The sequence below is a fragment of the Leuciscus leuciscus genome, assembly GCF_965113295.1.
Source record: "Leuciscus leuciscus genome assembly, chromosome: 20".
Taxonomy (NCBI): domain Eukaryota; kingdom Metazoa; phylum Chordata; class Actinopteri; order Cypriniformes; family Leuciscidae; genus Leuciscus; species Leuciscus leuciscus.
In genome coordinates, this window is record NC_138744.1 from 15,121,724 (window position 1) to 15,144,166 (window position 22,443).

Genomic DNA, 22,443 nt, shown 5'->3' on the forward strand with positions numbered 1-22,443 from the left:
GAAAGCAGGAAGTGTCCTCATAAACCATGTTTACATTGTAATAGCCATGTATTTATACACATTTGTATCCTCATTAACCATATATACTGTACAATAACACACACACACACACACACACACACACACACACACACACAAACACACGCATACATGTATGTTGGGGTTGCATACTTTATGGGGACTTTCCAAGACATAATGATATTTATACAGTAAACGCTGTATATTCTACCTGTCAGCAATTAACACACTCATCAACTCCAGCTTTATAAAGGAAATTTTATTAACCCTATATGACAAATAAAAGACAACATTTAATTCATAAAACATAAAACTACTCCAAACTAACTTCATAATGTCAGTTGAGTGCTTGAAACAAGCTGATGTGGCTTATTATCATAGCATAAGGCAGACAATATATTATTTTATAGTATTGATAGGCTATGTCAATTAGCATTGCATTATAAATATACTTTATTATTATGAAAGTACCCGAGAAGACTTGAAGTCGTGTGTTTATTGTCTTCATGTTTAATCAGTCAAAGCGTTTCCATCTTCTTTTTATTCAGCTAAAGTGATAGCTCATAGCTGAAAGCCTTTGTCCATATTAGGGATTTCCTGGAACATCATAAGTTATTTTACTTCTGTGAGGCATATTTGGAGTTTCATGCGCCAGGGCGCACTCCGGCTTCCAGTATGAATGAAACAGAATAAATGTGTTTATAGTGCTCAATAATGCTCACTCCGTCCTATTTTGGGTTAAAATATATAAAATAATACTTCTCTCTAAAGAAATTTGAAGTAAAAAATGATAATCAATATGTTTTTCTCCAGTGTACAGAAGTGTACAGGAGTTTTTTTTCCACAGTGGATGCATAATAGGCTCATATTTCATACTGAAGACATGGACTCTGTTTTAGATTGTGCATACCTCCTGACTAAAATTAATAAATTATTGTCAGATTTTTTATCATAATAATATCATATTTTATTATAAATCCTTAGACCTTTCTAATTATTTAGGCTGCCTACATGTTAAAAGGGAACCCTATTTTTTCTGTAAAATACAAATAGGATTATTATTTTCAAATTATTAGTTATTATACCCTTGGTGCCCCTTTTTTCTGGTTAGGGCCACTGCTCCTCAAAATGTCTGTGAACAGCCCTGATTCTTCATGACAAGCTTCACAACTTCATGATGTGTTTCCTGTAAAACACTTCCTGCTAAATAGCATTCATATGAAAATGTGCATCTTGGGAATTGCTATGTGTTTTAGTTAGAAAGAGCAGAGAAAGAATGTATATATGTTATTTTGAAAAATAAAAAATAATAAAAAATAGATGTAAGTAAGATATAGGCCTTTAAATATGGTTCACATTTAAAACAGACACTCACATATATGACTTATTTTAAAAGTGCATTCATTCTTCAACACTTTTGTATTACAAATGTAGTTTTAGTTTAGTTTTAGTTAAGTTTTACAAATGTACAAAAATATATGTTCTGGGGTAATCGACAGCATGTCACTTAACTCATATTTAAAAGATTTATAATAAAGTGTTTCTAACCAGATATTTAGTTTCAGTCCTCAGATGTTTTCTGAGCCACACCCTAAACCCACCCCTTACTGGGTATTTTTTCATAAACAGCCAACAGCTCACATCACTTTAAAACATGCAGAGGTACCGAAATTATAACCATCTGTGCACAGACAAGGTGAGTTTATTTTATTATAAACGCAAATATAGAAACGGTTACTGCATGCTTTTTGTTTGTTTCAATCACATATAGGCTAAAACGCAATATTATTAAGCAATTCTGGAAAGAAATTGAAATATTTACATTGCAAAGCACTACAAAGACTGTTGGTGTGAAGGAACAACATGATGGATGTTTATTTATTGTAATGCTGTTATATTGTAGGAAAGGTGAGGTGTGATTTAATTATGTTTTACGTCTGAAAATATAAATAGAACTTTTGAAAAATGTAAAATGATGTAGATGCAAATGAAATTCCTAACTTTTTGCTAGCCTATAAATAAAAGTTTTATTCTACATGGAATATGTTGCCTTATGGGATTGGACGGCCTGCTATCCAACACTTTCGCTCGTGGAATAAATAATGCTGACTGAGAATTACATCGGATGCATTTTTTTCTTTCTTTTGTGTGATAGTCTACTGCATCTCCGCCGCTAGATGTCAGCGTAACATTAAAGGAAAAACTCATAAAGGGACACTTTCCCCAAAACTTTTATTCACCCTCAAGTTGTTCCGAACCAACCTGTATGAATTTCTTTCTTCTGCTGAACACAAAATAAGATCATCATGTCAAATGAAGAATTAATAGACCCTTTCCACAAAATCAGATAGCAGTAGCTGATGGGCTTACTGAATCCTTTCACAAGGACATTGTGTTGAGAGAGCAACAGAGAAACACAGAGTCCCTAGGAATCATCCAATCAAAAATCAGTAAACCTATGGAAAAACAACCATCCAAACAAAGTACTTCTTCAGTACTGGACATAAAACTTAATGATGTGAAGGACAGAGAAAGGATGAGAGAAAAAAAGGAGAATGATAAAGAAAAGCAAGCAGAGAAAGAAGTGATAAATATAACAAATGAAACAACTGTGGAAAACTCAGAAGTGTCTAGACATGATACGGAAGGAAAAATGTCTCGAGGAGCAAAATAAGCAAGCCATGGCTGGGGATCCACGTGAAGTGACCACAGAAAAACAACATGTGATGGCTGATAATAAAGAGGAACAAAGAGAACAAATCTTAAACACTCCATCTCAGAAGACAAATGAAGCTATGATTAAAAGGGTGTGTATGAAAGCTACAGACAAAACAGCCTGAAGGTGTCGAAACACACAATTTACAAGACCAGCGTGATGCTATAATGGAAAAAGATATTTTGACACAAAAACCTAAGAATTCCAGTGAACCAATGAAAAATGACACAAAAGAGCATAATGAGGAGGTTAAGAAGATACAGGAGCAAGAACTGCTCATTGAAGCAGTGTGTCCAGATGCCAAGAAGTCACACAATGACACAGATAACATGTCTCAGTGTAAAGCAAAAGAGAAACTGTGTTTAAATTCAAAAAGAAAAAGTATAAACATGAAGCCTAACACGCAAGAAATTGAGCATTTATATGAAGTGCCTGATTTTCAACTCACTAGTTCTGCTGAATATGAAATAGAACAAGAAAAAGAGCAACTCAAGCATCTGGACAACGTCACACTTCATATTGCTGTTACAGGATCAACCGGTGGAGGAAAATCCAGCTTTATCAATGCAATACGAGGTCTTCAACCCGATGATGTCAATGCAGCTCCCACTGGAGTGACTGAGATGACAATGACACCAATGATGTATACACATCCTACAATGCCCAATGTAAAACTCTGGGATCTCCCAGGGACTGGAAGTCCCAAATTCAAAGTCAAAAAATATCTAAAAGAGGTCAAACTTGATACCTTTGACTTCTTCATCATCATCTCCTCAGAGAGATTCAAAGAAAATGACATCATGCTGGCTAAAGCAATTAAGGAGAGGAAGAAGTTTTTTTATTTCCTTCGCTCGAAGATTGACAATGACATTCAAGCGGAATCTCAAAGGAAAGACTTTGATGAGCAGAAAGTGCTCTCTCACATTCGTGAGGACTGCCATAGAAACCTTAAGGATAACCCAAATGTTTTCCTGATTTCCTCCTTTTGAATTGCATAAATATGATTTTCAGGCCCTCATCGACACATTGGAGAAGCAGCTACCTGCTCACAAGAGAGATGCTTTGGTTTTGTTCTTGCCAATATACTCCTCCAGGATTCTGGAGAAGAAAATCGAAACATTTTTTAAGCAATCCTGGTCAGCAGCCGTTGCGTCTGGTTGCATTGCTGTGGCTCCTGTGCCTGGTCTTTCCATTGCTTGTAATGCTGGCATTTTGCTGGGTTTCTTCACCAAGTGCTACTACGCCTTCGGTTTGGATGATGAATCAATAGATAAGTTGTCTGTGAGGGTCAATAATCCATCCCTGAAATCTGTAAGAAGTTCACCTCTGGTTGCTATTGGGCAAAAGAAACTCAGTAATAAAGAGCTGTCAGCACTGACGAATAAGGAATCAGCTGTTAAATTCGCATGGAGCATGGTTCCTGTTGTAGGGAGCAAAAGAACAGCAGAAATGTCTTACTCTGGAACACTGAACCTTCTGCGAGCAGGACTCCAAGATCTCGCGGATACAGCCAGAGAAGTGCTGAAAGCTGCAGGCCTGAGTGATGTCTATTAAAATAGATCACAGTCAAAAGGTCATGACACTGCTATGTGGTCAGTGATCTTTTTGGTTATAGCTCATTGCCATATTGCCAATAGTAAGAATCACTCTTAACTCTGTTTTAAATCATGTAAATAACTTTTTTTAACTATTTTTTCCCTTGGATTTTAAACCAAGACTGAGGACAAAAAGTAAAGCATTCAAGAATGTGATAGCTACATATAGTGCATTTGGGGTGGGGCATTGAAACAACAATGTAATATCTAGATTTCATATGAACACTTTATTTTTAGACTGGATTATTTTCTGTTCTGACTTTGTAGTTTAATATTACTAATCCAAAAATATAGCCATTTGAGCATGAACAAAATGATGCTTTTTGTGTTTAATGGATCATAAGAATTGGCCATTATATCATGTGAAATACTGCAGTAGTATTTTCTAAAGAGACCACTTTTAAATGTGTTTATAAACTAATAGCTAAATGTAAGAATAGGTAAAGATTTTCTGAAAGCTAGTACTCATTGCTCTATTGTGTGCTGTGGCCTAATTATTAAACGTACAGTATGGAATTTTTCGCCACTAGGGGTCGCTAACCTATTTACAATAACAAAGGCGTAGTTTGATGACGCAACATTTGCTAAGAATTATGGATCTTGTCGTCAACGTCAAGCCGACCGATCTAATCTATGGATCTAATAATGTTTATGGATGACTGAATACATCGATGCTTTTATCATGACTGTGATATGAAGCAGTTCGGGATTGCTAAGAGACAGCTATCAGCTATCATAAGGAATATGGACATTTCATTCTACCGAACTAACGTTACACGCGAGTGCAGAATTACTACTCACAGTCACAGGTCAGTTTATTAGACAAATTAAACTTGTGAGGTAACGCAGCGTTGTTTCACTTGGTCTAACATTACACTATCACACTAAACTGCATTTGAATGTGTTGAAATGTATGTGTTAGTTTGTCTGTATGAGACTAGCAGTAAGCTAGATCAACATTAGAATAACATACAGATCATATTCTAACATTTCATCATGTTGAGCTATATAACATCCCGCCAATCGGGCCCTAGGCACGTGCCTAGTTTGCCTTTGCGTTAATCCGGCTCTGGGTATAGTATCATGAGCCACAATTAAAGTCTTGTGACACTCATGCCAGGCATGCTGCCGATTGCTTTGGGCCGGGCCTAGTCAAAGTCCAGGGCCGTTTTTTAGTCCCAGTCCGTCCCTGCTGACGTGTGTCAAAAAACTCTCGCGAGCGCAAGGCGGACAAGACGGATTCTGCAGTCGAGTATGGAAGGCGAACGGGGCCAAAAGTCTTTAAACGAAACGCGTGATTTTTGACCGCGTCAACACGCACTGTTTGTCCGCGTTAACGCGGCAATTTTTTACGCGTTTCTTTTGTACGTGTAGACAGAGGTGGGACAAAGTCATTGTTATGCAAGTCACAAGTAAGTCTCAAGTCTTTGCCCTCGAGTCCCGAGTCAAGTCGAGTCAAAGATGAGGCAAGTCCTGAGTCGAGTCAAAAGTCAAAGCCAACAAGTCTCAAGTCGAGTCCAAAGTCCTACCATTTTAGTTTCGAGTCATTTCAAGTCCTCTTACCACAGAAATAAAATTTATACAAATCATGTACGTCTGTAAGATTTGTATTTATTTAAACCTCTTTTTATACAATGACATAAATCAAATACAGTAAAAAACTGAAAATTAAATTTTCACCAAAAATGCTTGTATTTCAACAGCATATTGCACTAGAACAATGCACAGCATGCAGCTTCAGTCCTGTATTGTATTAACCTCATATTGCAAAACAGTTTAACTTTCGAATTAGACATGGGTCGTTTTAGCCTAAACCTTTTTAAACATGTCATTGTCATCAATAAAATCCTCACTCCTCAAAATTATCACTTCTGAAAAACTGGACCAACCTGATAATATAATTGGAATGCGTGTTGCAGTGCGTATGCGGTGCAAGACCAGCACGCGCAATAGTGCTTTCGCATATGCTGCGTTTGCAGTGCGTGATCCGCGGCTGTACCACAAATACATACTCACTATTATATTTCAAATCCAGAAGTTATTAGCATCTTTTATTTAAAAAAAAATTTTGTCAGCATTGCGATTCTCTTTGTACACACGTATACACTTTAATAGACGTATTCACGTTTAAATACAATTTAAACAACGTATTATTTAAAGCTGCCGTCGGCAACATTTTTTTTATCATATTCAGTGTAATCGACACTATAATCCGACAGAACAACATAAATAAGGTGGTTTTAGAAAAAAACCCGAGCTTCTAACTCCACCTGGAGCGTGTTATTTGTTTTGCAAAAATCCAGCGCTCCCGCTTCATCAGGTCCAATCAGCGCAGGGGGGTGTGAGATCTGACTGTCAATCACAGGTCGTGCACACGCCACAGATCCCCCCTCACTCGCGCACGTTAATATCACATGCACACGCCACGCCTGAAGTTCGCCTGGAGATTGCATGAAGCGTGATGGCGGAGAGAAAATCTGCTAACAAGCTTCCAATTCCTCGGTTATTGCTATCTATGGATAGATTAGCCAGGGCAGCCTACCTCCGAGTCCATGGTGTTGATAGATGCTGAAGAGACGGACACGTTCACAGAAAATCAGGTACACACGCACAGTGACGCACTGACGAGCACAACCTCGATGGGAGGGTGCTCGCTGGTAGTGGGGAGGGGCATGAGAGTTGTAAACATTCAAAATTTTGGCTAATCGACCCAATCTGCCAGACTTGCCGACGGCAGCTTTAATGCATTACTCTTATATAATTATATATTAAGTTGCTCAAGCAAGTGGTAAAATATTTAACCATGTACTTATATTAAAATCGCATAGCCTACATTTTAAATTAAAACTTAAAATTGACAAAAACAGCAGACTCATACTCTTTCTTTTGCATAATTTAAATCTTTATACAATAAATCTCGCATGTCACAAAGAACTTGTTTTTCCATCTCCACGAATGAGACGAGTGTTATGTTGCCTTGTTGAAATATGTATTTTCCCTTGATTTAGGCTACCCCGGTCTTAACGTCTCAGCATTGCGATTCTCTTTGTACACATATACACTCTTTAATAGACGTATGCACGTTTAAACACAATTTAAACAACGTATAGGCCTATTATTCAATGCATTACTTCTACTTATAAAGCAAGTGGTCAAATATTTAACCATGTAGGCTACTTGTATAAAAAAACAGCCGACTCTCATGTCTTTTATTTTATATTTAAATTAATACAATAAATCTCGCATGTCACAATAAGGAACATGTTTTTCCACCTCCACGAATGAGACGAGTGTCGTTCATTATGTCGCCTTGTTGAGGTAAATTGTAGTTTTCCTTGCTTTACCCTGGTCTTAAAGTGAAAATAGTATTTAATTAAATACATTTATGGTGAGATTACTACATTTTATTTAATTAATCGCGTTTATGGTGAAATTACTACATTTTTAGGTCAATCTGTGTTCATTTTGACCACGAAACATGCGCTGTCACTTTAATTCAGCGCGTGCAGCACATGTGCAGCACTGCAGAAATAGACTCGGTGCGGAAACGATCGCGGCACTGCTGTATACGCACCGCACCTGGAACGGATCGACGGACTGCAACCGCGTGCAGTGTGAAAGCTCTAACCTGTTAACATGGGTACGGAAAAAAATACGCACCGCTGGCGCATACGCACTGCAAACGGAGTTTGTGTGAAACGGGCGTTAGATGCTGTCGAATCAAAACAACGTGGGACTACAGTGATTGGATGTCGTGCAGGCAGCGCGCGCGCTCGCTGCATGCATACAGCTTTTTTTCACAGATGCAGATAAACTGAGAGCGGCGCGGCCGTGTGGACATTTTTTTCCCCAGTTTTCATGGGAAGTAGCAAGTCTTCTCGAGTCAAAAGGCGCAAGTCCAAGTTAAGTCACGATCATTGATGTTAAAGTCCAAGTCGAGTTGCAAGTCTTTGTACATTTTGTCGAGTCGAGTCTGAAGTCATCAAATTCATGACTCGAGTCTGACTCGAGTCCAAGTCACATGACTCGAGTCCACACCTCTGCGTGTAGACATGCCCATTCTGGTCGTGTTAAGGCATCAGTTATGGTCGCGTTACGTGTAAAGACGCACAGTTTTACCATGTTAAGATGACCAATTTGAACATGTTTCTCAATGCGCACATTATAGCCATGTTCGAACTTGTAATATGTTTTTAAAGCAGACTTACTTTTAGATTTACCCACATTTTAATCCTTTAGTTTATTGTGGCCTTTTTTTTCTTTTTTTTTTTGACTGATATCTTAACTTCTAGAGTAAATTAATTCATGTTACATTGTAAATTAAGTAAATGATATATATTCCATATTATACAATATAATTTATTTATATGGGTTATTAAATGTTTAAGTTATTGGCTTATCATTTTCAAAAGTATATAACTTACACAGCATAGGCTATATTTATAACTGAACACACACACACACAGAGAGAGAGAGAGAGAGAGAGAACTTTATTCACTTTAATATAATAATGTTTTTGTAATTTGGTGTTCAACCCAAAACCTTTTATTATCATATTTTTGTCAGAGCTGTTGTGTAAACAAATAAAAATAAAAATAAAATAAGACAGCAGGTTAAACTATGTCCTCAGAACAAGAGTAGCCTAAAGTGTCTGTTTTATCGGTAAAAGCCAATAACCAACTGGATATACAAACTTCTTAAAATTAATTTTCACTTTGTGAATCACAAGTGGTGATAAATGTTTTAAAGTCTATAAACTGTAACTGTTTTAAACACAAATTGAGACAGGGGCGGCACCAGATAATTTTTAACGCATGTGCTGAGATCATTGACAGGGGGAGCTGCGCAATCATATATATATATATATATATATAGCCTACTATTAATAAATGAGAAACTTGGCCACTAAATATTTAATATTCAATTATTTTAAGATCACAATTAAAGTTTTAATTTTATTAAATTGAACAAGCACAACATTCAGCATTCAATCAAATATTCTAAAAGATGTATTATTAATAATAATGTTATTTCAACATAATATCTCGTTATTTCGACATAATATGTGTGCGTGCAACAAGCAAGATGTGCATTTGTAAATCCGGTGACGCGTGTATTGATTTCTATTAATAAACTAGTGTTTTCTGACAGTGTTGGCTGCAAATATGAAGTTGACGATCGCCATATTCGTGGTGAACACGCCTATAGAGAGAAATGCACATAATGGATGACATAATCAGAGAGTAGCCTTTTTCTTTTCCTTTTGAATTATTTCGTTTAAAGACATTTCAAGCTTTGTGTATTTGATGTATTTCTCATGTCTGTGTGAGGCATACACTGAGTTTCGTTAAGTTAGGATGAGATGCGCTCCAGTTAACATGAAGTGCAAGTGACCGCGCGGGCGCCTCATGATTATATTATCTGTTATATTTGCTTCTTATTTATTAAATCCAAGCAATTGGTTGATGAAAAATTGATTAAAATTAAGATACAATTTATCCAAAACAAAATTCACTTTAAAGAAAGGCTTTCTACAAAACAAAACTTAATGAAGTGGTCAAAATCATGTCTGACCCACTCCATGTCTCCCTTATTGCGCATCCTATCTTACTAGTGCTGTTCACTTTTCATAAATCAACATAAATGGAAACAAAATATGAATGGAGACATGAGTTCTGCTATGACTATGAGCTTGTTTGTGCTGTTCTGTCTCTGTGTGTTTTACAGTAAACATCGTCTTGGATGCTGCAGGCTGATGAGTGCAACAATGAAATTAGTACATTATATTTAAAATATGTAATATTACAGGCTCGACATTTACGCTTGTCCGGGCCAAGTGGATTTTTTGAAGGGGCAAGTGAAAGAGAATTTTACTTGCCCGACCAGACAAATAGCCTGATTAAAACGTCAATAACAAAAAATTACTATTCTGCATTCATTTAGTGTAAGTGGCGACTGATAGTGAATACAATAGCCTAATATAATATATAATGTAGGCTTCTGACGATAACAAGTTTCTGCACGCCTTATTTGGAAACAAATGAAACATTCAAAATGTGTTTTTATATTTATAACATATGATACAGTTACAGTTCAATAAACAAGTAATTCATATTAAGTCAGTTGAATGTTAGACACAATATTGGCTCTTTTTTTTTTTCTATTTCAGCTGCAAATATAGTTCCACAGCGCATCTCAAAGGAAAACTCAACCGTGTTTCATTACCGAATGATTCAGTGTTTTGAACGAATCAGTTGAGTCAAAGATTCAATGAATTCCTATTAATTTACAACTGCCTCATCCCTGAATGAATCAGCCGTTTGAATGAATCGTTTGAATAAATGACTCACTCATTAAGACGGTCGCCTGCCACCTCCTACTGGCGGTTTATAAATATTATTTCAAATAATATTTCTTATTTGTATATTCAAAAAATATTTTAAATAATCTCATTACATTTTTTAATGCCGTTTAATTTGATTGGTAACAGCCCTTTAGAATCTTATTATTCTATTTTAATTTATTGATCAAATTTAAGAATTTTAAATGAAAGATGAAGCATATATTTAAAACGATTAGGGAAATGCCCTTTATAAAGATTAAAATATCATAAATATGCCAATTTATATATGTTAAAGCTGACTGAAATATTCGTAATATTATATTACGTAATTATATTTACAACACACACAAAAAAAATCTCATTTTTCCCTGTTCAAACAAATGATTTTACTCGGACAAGAATGACCGACCGAAGGACAAATGAAAAGGCTTAATGTTGAGCCCTGTTATATATATTTTAATTATTATTCATTTATTTACCCATTAACCTGTCTTTATGAAGCCATAAGTTACAATGGCAAAAATAACTTTGTGAAACCTTTGTGGGTGGTGGACAGGGTTAACATTAAGACAGGGGTATGCCTTAATCTAGTTAATCGTGCACTTCTTTTCTTTTATTCCACAGCTGAGGTGTGCAGTTTTTTATTGCTTACATTAAAATAATTTTCTCTTATTTTGTTTTTAATTGCAGTCTTTTTCTTCTGCCATTCATGCTTATCAGATCCATGCAATCTTAAGCTTTTCTTGGTTCAGCTGTACAGAGTCTGAAAAGGTTTTTTGGCAGTTTGCTAAAATAAAAGAGCCTTTCTAAGAGCCATCGTTTAAGCTGTTGACTTTTCTACCTTGAGAAAGAATGTGAAATGAACAACTTAAAAGGGCATGACAAATCATGACATAAGACTGACATCACTCACAACATACCAATGCATTATCCCTCATGAACAAATATAATGTTTGCATACGTGCATACCACCAGTATACCATTAAGACATCCTTCATGAATAAACATGACGTCTGATGTTTGTATACATATATACCAACCAGAGACATACGTACCATTGCATCACATATGCAAATATAGTCTCAAATACAGCAAATTTCATTGGCTGCTGTGCGTGTTGTCGTTAACACAGACAAATGGTGCGTGTTGACGCGGTCAAAAATCCAGTATGTTTCGTTTAAAGACTTTTGTCCCCGTTCGCCTTCCATACTAGGCACATCTCAAACAAGCCTTGTTACACATGAGACACGCCTACAATGACGTATACTGTAAATGTTTAGCAAGAAGAAAGCAGTTTTGGGGAAATGAAACTGTGACGGTAACAGCAACCGTATTTCTGTCTGTAAAAAAATATTTATCTTATTTCTTAAGCCTCTCCTGTAAGACAGTCACAGTGTGTCATAGGCCTACTGCTGGAACCAAAAACGTAAAAGTAAGTAGGCTATATTTTTTTGTCACTTTATTTATTTAATTACTGTATTATGTCTCTCATTAATAAGTCGCCAAAATTACACTATAATCTTTACACATTACATTTATGCTGCTGAAGCTAATTATCAATTTGGTCTGTTCCCATGTCTATTTTATGTAGGCTATCATGGTTAATTTTTTACCATTGGGACACACACACACACACACACACACACATAAATGCCCGAACATAAATTACATCTAATTCCATTTTATTCAAATATTTTTGTTTTATTACTCAAATGTTAGTTGATAAACATGATCAACCAGAATTATTGCAGTCCGTGACCATTTAGGAACAGCAAAACACCATCTAGCCAGTAAACAGGAACAAGGTCTCTGCGTTGACTACACTTATTAAACAAAGCACTTTGGGTTATATGTGAATCACATAACTGAAACTATTTGATGATTATTGTAATAACAGGAATTATTAGCAATTAGGCTTCAAGAATAAATGTTGAAGCATATACTTCTATATACTTAACTTTTACAGTTTAAAACATGGAAACTCAAGACCCTGCTGTTGTCGAGGCAGTAAAGGCATCAGGCGAGTCCACCCTGGAAAAGGCAACAGCAAAAGCTAAAGAAACATTTGACCGGTTGTTAAATATCTCACTTAACATCGCAGTGACTGGAAAGACAGGATCTGGGAAATCCTCCTTTGTAAATGCACTTAGAGGTGTAAGTGAAGATGATGATGATGATGGTGTAGCAGCACCTACTGGAGTTACAGAAACTACAATGCAGGCCACCATGTATGAACATCCTACAATGCCAAATGTGAAGATCTGGGACCTGCCTGGCATAGGAACACCAAACTTCAAAGCAGATAAATACCTTAAAGAGGTCAAACTTGACACCTATGATTTCTTCATTATCCTTAGCTCAGAAAGGTTCATGCAGAATGACATCATGCTGGCTAAAGAAATAAGAAAAAAGAAGAAAAACTTTTACTTTGTTCGTTCCAAGATTGACAATGACATCAGAGCAGAGGAAAAGAAAAAGGGATTTGATGAGCAGAAAGTTCTTGCCATAATAAGAGAGGACTGTCAAAAAAACTTGAAAGAATTGGGAGACCCCAAAGTTTTCTTGATATCGTCTTTTGACTTGGAGAAATATGATTTTGAAATACTTCAAAACACTCTCGAAGAAGAGCTTCCAGACCACAAGAGATCTGCTCTTCTACAAGCCTGGCCAGTGTGCTCCGCAGCATCTCTTGAGAAGAAGATCAAATTCTTCGAAGGCATGATTTGGGCTGCATCTCTTGCCTCTGCTGGTATAGCAGTGGTCCCTGTGCCTGGTCTGTCAGTAGCATGTGATGCAAGCATGGTGTTGCTTTTCCTCACAAGGTGCTACTATGCATTTGGTTTGGATGATGGATCACTGTCAAGGCTTTCGGAAAAACTGAACAAGCCCTTGGTGGAACATCTGACCAAATCAAAGTTAGCAACTGCCATCCGTGAAAAAACAATGGCCAGGATTCAAGTCTCTGTTTCACTTGCAGCACTTGCTACCGTTGAATATGCTGCAAGTCTCCTTCCAGGTGTGGGCAGTGCTGCTGCTGCAGGAATATCATTCGCTACTACTTATTACATTTTGAGAGAAGGATTAAAAGAACTGGCAAATATTGCACGAGAAATCAGAAAAGAGGCAGAGCTGGACACACTATGCAGTAACTCGCAGATGTCCTGAACATGTGTTTCATTAAGAATGTATATGGTTATATTGATTTTATTGGTTAATTTAATTTGGGGCATGTAAACATTTTCTGCCTTTGTTATGGAGTTAATGGCCATGTTATGTTTGATTGTTTGCTGATTAGAAAGGAGATTACAGTACGTCTTCACTATGCATATGGATAATTTCATTAATCAATAATACTGTTTTCAGGGGAAACGTTGTTAAAAAAAAGTCATTTATTCAATTTCATGTTTAATACGCCTGTTTTTAAATAGTTTACAATTTGTGTTAATTTTCTCTGAAATCTGGACACATTTTCTGTCTTACATATAATGTATTTGTTCTATCAAATCTCATACAATAAAAAAAAAATACCTTTCTGTGAGAAATATTTGCATGTGTGGTTTAATTATACACCCAATGTTATAATATTTCTAAGTTTCCTACATTTTCCAGTTATGACAAAAAATTATAGGAATAAAAACAGATTGTGATATAAATATACAATCTCATTTGGGATTGAGAGATATAAAGTTACATTGTGAAAAATTAAGTTGCAATTGCGATGAAAAAGTTAGATGTTAAATATGCATGACCCACCAAAAGAAGTTATGATTTAGTTAAACCATGCAATGATTTATTATAGAAGATTTTTCCCTTCTGTAATATTTTGTTTATGTATTTTACAGTAAAGAATTTAACCAGGCATAAAGACAGAAAATTCTTCTTCTGACATGGATTTATCTGGAGCTTTGCAGAGACTGGGAGAAGATGACCCAAATGCAGCTGTTGCAAAGGCTAAAGAACAATTGGAAAGTCTTGACAGTGTGACTCTGAATATTGCTGTAACTGGGGAAATAGGAGCAGGAAAATCTGCATTCATTAATGCATTTCGAGGTCTGGGTGATGATGACGATAATTCTGCACCAACTGGAATAACTGAAACCACGACGCAAATTACCATGTACACCGATCCCACGAAATCAAACATCCAACTGTGGGACCTGCCAGGGATTGGTACGCCAAAATTCAAGGCTAACAAATTCCTCAAAGAAGTTAAATTTGAGACATATGATTTATTTATCATCATTTCCTCAGAGAGGTTCAAGGAAAATGATGTCTTTCTGGCCAAGGAGATTCAAAAAAAGAAGAAAAGTTTTTATTTTGTCCGGACCAAGATTGATAACGACATTCGCTCAGTGGCGCAGAAAAGAAATTTCAATGAGCAGCAGGTACTTTGCACAATTAGAGAGGACTGCAACAGAAATTTGAAAGAAGTTGGAAACCCCAAGGTGTTTCTGATATCCTCTTATGACTTGGGAAAGTATGACTTCCAAGACCTGGTAGAAACCCTAGAGTTAGACCTTTCAGAACGCAAGAGGTTTGCTCTGGTTCAAGCTGTGCCTGTGTGCTCTCTGGCAATGCTAGAAAAGAAAAAAGAGTATATGAAGAACCTTATTTGGCTTCCAGCATTGGCCTCAGGTTTGGTTGCCCTTGTCCCTTACCCTGGATTATCTCTGGTCATCGACAAGACGGTATTGATGGCCTTTCTCTTAAGGTGTCATTACAATTTGGGTTTGAATGAGAAATCACTCGTGAAACTGTCAGAGAGAATGGACAAGCCTGTCTCACAGCTGCAGTCAGCTATAAAGTCTCCTTTAACATTAGCAGTGGTGAACACACTGGCGACTAGGCCTTGTGCATCTATGACAACAAAACCAGTGAAAAGCTTAGATGATTTGCTAGATAGTAAATTTCTTGTAAACAGTTTTCTGAATGCAACGCAGGCCTTCAAAGCGACACACACTGTCTTGAGTGGAGCTCTAAATGACATGATCAATGACATGAGACAGGTTCTCCAAGCAGCAGGTGTGGATGAATAAAATCAAAGAGATGTTTACCAAAACATTAAATCTGAACATCAAAACTTAGTTTATTAGCCATAGGTTTGGGGAATTCGCACAGGAGAGTTATCCCCCCAAAAAGTAAAATGGCTGGAAAGAGAACGTTATATAAATGTGGGAATCTGGTGGTTGGTGCAAGAAATTTGCTGTCTAATCTTTTTATTGTGCAATTTTGTAAATGAGGACTATTAACTTCACTGAATGTTTAATTGTTTTACAATGTAGAAGGGCTTTATGCCAAGGGTTAGGATCTCTTTACAGTATATTTTACTTAACAATAAACTGTTTCTGTATATTCCATAGTTATTTTTTAATTAATTAATTTGTTTTATCCATATTGTTAATGAAATTACACTTATTGATGACAAATGATAATAAAAGGCATATGACATGTGTTGACTTTCAGGATGAGCTATAGTTATGAGTTAGGGATTTGCATATATTATCCAAAATGTGTGTGGTTTACTTAAAAGGGCCAAAGATTATAAATAGATTTTTAGGTTTATATTAATAAATGTGTTTTGATTGTCTGAAATTAATACATTTGTTCCATGGTGCTACATTTTGCTTACATATTTAATTTAAGATACTGTTGGCAGTTAATTTGTTGAATTCTCAAAAGTGTTGGTTTGGTGTGTGAATACATGAAGCAACTGTAATACAAAAAGAAAAATGGCCTTTGTTCACAGGTTTATTTTTGGGTGTTTTATCAGCTACATGACACATTTATAATTTATGAAGCCTATTGAAAAGTAAGGTGTGACTAAGCCGTTGAGTTGGGTGTCACAGTAAAAGATTAGTCCAGTTATTATCATCGATACCAAACAAGGAGTCAAGAAGTATTTGTTTGTGCTGTTACCCACAACAACATGATTCCGGAAAGTGCAAATTGCATGATTCATGCTTGGACATGTATAGGACAAATACCTAGCATCTAGATTAGCATACAGTTTCACAAAAATTATTTCTATGATTTTCAGGTCTGTTAAAAAATCTAAACATTAGTTATAGAATAATGAACCAGTCCATTACAAAGTGTTTTTATGGTTTGCATAACAAGAGAAGTGTGGTGCATTTTTCATGAACCTTTTATTAAAGAAATAGTCTTATTTACATTTAGTCATTTAGCAGACCCCTTTGTCCAAAGCGACTTACAAATGAAGACTAAAGCAAGTGAATCGTCATGAAGATGCAAAAACAATGCAAGAAGTTCTCAAAATACAAAGTTCAGGCATTGCTTAGAGTAGCATAAGCCCTTTTTTTTTTTAAGAGGTTAAGTGCTCAGGGAAGAGATGAGTTTTCAGCGGTCGTTTGAATGTTGTCAGGGATTCTGCATTCCGGATGAAGGTATTTCTGCCTTGATTCGACAATCTGCATAGCAGTCCCTATCTCTTCTATTCTTTTGCAATAATTTGGACAAAACAATCAAAAGTAAAATGTGGTGCCTTTGAATCAGAAAATTTGAAGCCTTTAGGCTATATCGATACTGACAATTTAAATAGAGCTCATACATGTGGTTTCATTACAAAATGTCCTACATTTCTAGCACTTTATTTTACAGTCCTGTTTCACATGCTGTACTTATTGTAGTAATGACACTAATTATGAACTAACCCTGAACCAGGGCCGGAGTGGGACCACTTTTCAGCCCAGGAGTTTCAGGCCCAAGAACGGCCCACTTTTTCCATGGTGGAATTCTAAAGTAGCACTTTTTCCAAATAGGATAAATGAAGCAACAGTTCAGCTCTTACTATTGTGTAGTTTGTATTAATACTATGGTTCAACAAACAAATAATTTAACGGTTAAACAATAATTTACTTAAGATGATAAGTTAACAAAAAAATATTCCACAATTCCACAAGGATAGGTTGATAAATTAACAAAAGCATAAAGAAAGAAAGAAAGCATTTGAAACACTCTTCCACAAAGAGGCAAATTGAACTGTTTACAGCACCAACAGCATCAGTAGCCGCCTAAGCAGTAGGCTTGGGTATCGAGTATCGAGTATCGACTGGAACCGGGACTAGCTTTGCGATTTTCCCGGAATCGTTCAAAAGTTTAAATTTCGATTCCTAGTTTCGATTCACAGTCCGCCGACCGGAAGAAGAAACCACTGTCTAAGTCATTTCTAGCCCTATTCTGAACTGAAGTAACTACTACATAATCGATTTCAAACTGCCAAATGTTAACTCGCTGACACTTTAGTTAAACATTTGTAACGTACACACGGCATTTGTAAATGCGTGTACTAGCACAGGTGTAAGCGTATATTGATTGTTATGCTAAACTGCGAACCGACACATTTTATGAGACGCTGTGTGAGTTGCCTTTTTAACTCACACAGCGTCTCATAAAATGTATTCAGAGCAAACAACCCTGACGTTAAGCCTTAAAAACGTACATATGATGTTTTCTTATTCTTCGGTATCTTGCAAGTTGCAACCATATTCTCTCGTCCTCTGCTCGTCCGTTTGAAAACTGCGCGCGATGCCGGCGAACGTAAAAAAATATATATTCATGAAAACACATTTACGAGCTGCCAACTCTCACGCATTTACCGTGAGACACACGCAATTGACACTTCTCACACCACACATCCATTTTCTCACGCACAATAAAATCGTGAAGCAAAGAGGACACGGAGACCGACAGACTAGACAGAGCAGTTACTTTATGATATACAAAAAAATCTCAGCTCTCAGATTCTGTCAATTTTATTACGAAATTCAAATAATAAATACCGTTTTGGCGCTTGTAAATGTGACGCGACAGATCCCTAGCGCACGTGAACCGATCATCTCGACTAGCTAATAGTAAATAAACACGAACACTGTTGAAAGATACAGTAGACTACAACTTACCTAACTGTATATTCCTCATACATAATATCGATCAATCAGTGTTTTTTATCAGCGTGAATAGGTCAATAACATAGCTGGAGAACAATTATGTCATATTTACCTCAGGAAAGAAATTGAATGAACATATAGGCTGTAGCACATAGTTGGCAAGAAAAAAAGAGCTATAGAGAGTATTTTGCTAAATATGTGTACTATATTACATATTTATTATATTTGTACTTATATCATTAAATAAAGTTGTTATTATAATAAAAATAAAAAAAACATTATATTTAATTTGAGTTATTTTTAACCTTAAATAATACTGCCAGCTGATAGGGCTCTCTGTATGTTTACAGCATTAGGGGAGTTGTTTTTTTCTTGAGAAAAATTAACGCCTATCTTGAGTACCTAATATTTATCCAAATGAGTCAATTTTAAATCAAATCACAATAACTGAATTGAAATGAAATAATAAAAAAGCGTAGCTTACCAGAAATTGTACCATGTAAACATTGTAACATGTTGTCACTAAACCTAATAAAATTCAGTTTAGTTACTAAAATGTTAGTGACAATCACATACAATACAATACACTTATTGTGATGCAATTTTTTTTATATTTCAATTGATGGAGAAGGTCAGACTATTTCCTTCAGAAAGACCGTTGGTTAGCTAGCTCATTTAAAATGTCAAAAAAGTTGTTTAAAATAGATTTGACATTTATATTGTAGTTGAAAACAGCCCTGTGAGAAATTCATAGTAAATTTCATAAAAAGTAAAAAGTTCATAGAATTAAAATAAATTGATCTAAACTTTTTTGACCCTGCCTCTTAAAAGAATCGGAATCGAGAATCGTTAGGAACCGGAATCGAAACAAGGAATCGGAATCGGAATCGTTCAAATTCAAACGATACCCAACCCTACTAAGCAGTGCACTGGTTTCAGCCACTTTATCAATAACTGTGTCGTTGCTTATAGACATGTGGATTTCCTTCTCTGTGCACATCAACATAAAAGCCTCCAAGTTGTCCTGACTCAATGAGCTTCGTAGCCTATTCTTCACAAACTTTAAAGTTGAGAAGCTTCTCTCACATGCAACCTGCGTGATGGACAAAGTCAACAGAAACTTATATGCTAACCCAATCACATGATAAGCATCTGTGAGGAGGTTATACTGTGAGAGTATTAAATGGACACAAATGGCACAGTTTTTGCAGGAGGAACAGGTCCTGCTTTCAAGTTCCATCTGTGGTTCTTCCATATATGGCAGTCCGCCACTATCCTCCTGACCTTCCTGTGTCACCTCACTACATGTCCTGACAGTATAACCTTCAAGAGAGGACTGTTTCAGTCTGTCCCACTGGTATGCCAGGCTAGAAAGCTCAGTTTGTAATGTGCTAACAGTAGCTCTGTCATCAAACCTAAGCAGACATTTGCTGATTTCCTGGAGTGCTGAGTTAGGGAGCCCATTTCTCTTTATTTCAGGAAAGTTTTTGGGGTCAAGACAAGCAAAATCTGAGGCAAGTTTTGCATTTGCTGAAAACCTTCTATCTATGCTACCTGCCACAGTGTCCAGAATAACATTATGGACATTAACCTCAAAGGCAGAATCAGATGAGGCTACTGGTTCATCATCTAAAAGCTCTCCTGGCATTCTTTTCTTTTTTCGGACACGCTTCTCTGGAAGTGCAGTCTGCACAAGTAGTTCATAGTTGTCCATCTCTTCCAGCTTGTCATTGGCCCAACTCACAAACGTATCAGCTGCCACTTTCACTCCCTCAAAGTCCCTGACATATTTTTTGAGGTTATCCTTTGTACCCTCAACCAGATGCTGAGCTGACAAAATATCCACTCCGTGTGTCTGTAGGTACTTGGAGAGGGGGGATGTATGTTGGAAAATGCGAAGGAAAGTTTGAGAAATAAGGATAATCTCATATTTCAGAAGATTTTCAATTAATCCCTTTGCTTTTACCCTCACTGTTGACTTCATACTTCCATCCTTCTCAACAGAGGCTAGGGTCAGCAGCAGGTCAACAAACAATGTATCCTGGGGATTACCAAAAGACCAAAAGACCTTAGTGAGAGCCTGATCCTTAGCCCACCACCTGGTTTCCCCTATTGGGCTCAGTCTCCTGTGATGTGTGTCCTCACTTGTCTCTTCCCAAGTCTGCATGCGTTTATAAGACTCCCTGAGGAAAACTGCCACATCATTTAGAAGTGAGAAGAGAGATGCACTCTCTATGACACTGCCTGTTGTGTCTGCTAGTACCAAATTTAAAACATGGGCATAACACCAGACATGAATTTGTGTTGGAGACTGTTCAGACAGGAATGCAGAGAACCCTTTATACGGTCCCTGCATATTTGCTGCTCCATCAGTGGAGTTGCCCACACACATGCCCATATCAATGCCAAGTTTGTCCAATGTGTTCTTTAGTAGCTGTGTCAGATGTTTACCTGTGGATTTTTCACAGTTCACCACAGCAACCAACCGCTCATGAACTACATCTGTGACATATCTGACAATGATAGCACACTGGTCCTTTGATGTGACATCTTGGGTTGTATCGATCTGAACCGAAAACAGTCCTGCCTCTCTAACCTCATCTGAAATTGTGCCCTTTATGACCTGGCTGAGAGCATCCACAACTTTCCCAACAATGTCCTTTGATAGCAGAGTCACAAGAGATCCTCTACCTTTTGCACCAGTGTCATGATGCTTCTTGCTCTGCTCAATACAACTGCTAATGTGCTGTTGAAGGCACAGATCATAACGACTCAAAAGTATTACCAACTCTAGAAAGTTGCCATGATTGACTGCAGTATCTTCTAGTGTATAAGCAGCCTCTGCTTTATCCCCTCTGTAACTAAGTCCACATTTGCCTATGACTTTTATCACATCTATTATGCGTTCCATCACCTGACGCTTCTTCTTAACCTGCTCATGATGTAAAGACATTTCTTTGTCTGCCAGAAGGCTTTTTATATCTGCCCTTTTAGCCAACAGAAAGTAAGCATCAGCACTGTCTCTGTGGATCTTACTTTTCTCATGCTCTTCTATCCGCTGATGAACATGTTTCCATGTTTTCATACCTCCCTTTATGAAAGGACTTTCACTTGCAGCAGGTGCAAATGCCAAACACACAGAACAATACAGTGATTGTGTTTTTTCACTGTATGTCAACCACTTGCGGTTGGTGCCATGCTTGCTGTGAAAAACTTTAGCTAGTAGGTGGTGTTTTGTGGGCTGCTGAGGATGGTAATTGAAAAATGTGTCTAGATCCTGTGCTTGAGGACGAGCAAAATAATCAAAATGACTGGCTTCCTCATCTACACTTGCATCTGCCTGTGCCTCTGGAATCTCTTGCAGGGCTGTTGTCTCACTGGATGCTGTCTCTATATCTGCTCTTTCAGCATCTGACTCACCTATATTGCATAACAAATAGGACAGAAGGACATATACCAGGAGTGTCAGACTCAGATTAGACAGTAGGCCGGATTTGTTGGAATGAGATCTCATGGGGGCCGTCATTGCCAATTTTTTTCATATTTTATTTAATATTTCCAAATTTATTCAAAAATAATGCTTTTTACTCAAAAAACATGATACCTACTCTCAGATAAATGAGGCCTATTATTAATCAGATGCAAATAGAAATATAAAACCAGGCCTATTTGAAAGAAAACAAGTTGACAAAAAGATTGATTATATAGCCTAACAAGTGATTTATAAGCTATTTTTTGTAGCCCAGACATTTTTGACCAGGAACACAAAAGGTGTTATAGGGTTTTGAACAACACCTTAAATAACTTTAATTCATATTGTTTACTCTAGTATCATCTCTACCTGTCCCTGTAGTCCTTATGGCC

The 22,443-nt window shown here is 36.8% G+C and overlaps 2 protein-coding genes and 1 pseudogene across 3 annotated transcripts; all 3 read left to right on the forward strand.

Annotated features, from left to right (window-relative positions):
• Positions 1–1,015: 1,015 nt before the first annotated feature.
• Positions 1,016–5,431, forward strand: LOC309483852 (interferon-gamma-inducible GTPase 10-like; annotated as a pseudogene). The gene has a single exon. The product of its transcript is annotated as an interferon-gamma-inducible GTPase 10-like (transcript).
• Positions 5,432–11,970: 6,539 nt separating this feature from the next.
• Positions 11,971–14,505, forward strand: LOC309483853 (interferon-inducible GTPase 5-like). Its single transcript, XM_082149917.1, has 2 exons — positions 11,971–12,104; positions 12,639–14,505. The coding sequence occupies exon 2, from the start codon at positions 12,647–12,649 to the stop codon at positions 13,835–13,837; it is 1,191 nt and encodes a 396-aa protein (XP_082006043.1). The 5' UTR covers positions 11,971–12,104; positions 12,639–12,646; the 3' UTR covers positions 13,838–14,505.
• LOC309483854 (interferon-gamma-inducible GTPase 10-like) lies at positions 11,972–16,289 on the forward strand. Its single transcript, XM_082149918.1, has 2 exons — positions 11,972–12,108; positions 14,520–16,289. The coding sequence occupies exon 2, from the start codon at positions 14,560–14,562 to the stop codon at positions 15,706–15,708; it is 1,149 nt and encodes a 382-aa protein (XP_082006044.1). The 5' UTR covers positions 11,972–12,108; positions 14,520–14,559; the 3' UTR covers positions 15,709–16,289.
• The last annotated feature ends 6,154 nt before the right edge of the window (positions 16,290–22,443 follow it).

Bases quoted from the DNA above. Each gene is read 5' to 3' on its own strand.
- LOC309483853 (XM_082149917.1), top strand. From the start codon at position 12,647: ATGGAAACTCAAGACCCTGCTGTTGTCGAGGCAGTAAAGGCATCAGGC.
- LOC309483854 (XM_082149918.1), top strand. From the start codon at position 14,560: ATGGATTTATCTGGAGCTTTGCAGAGACTGGGAGAAGATGACCCAAAT.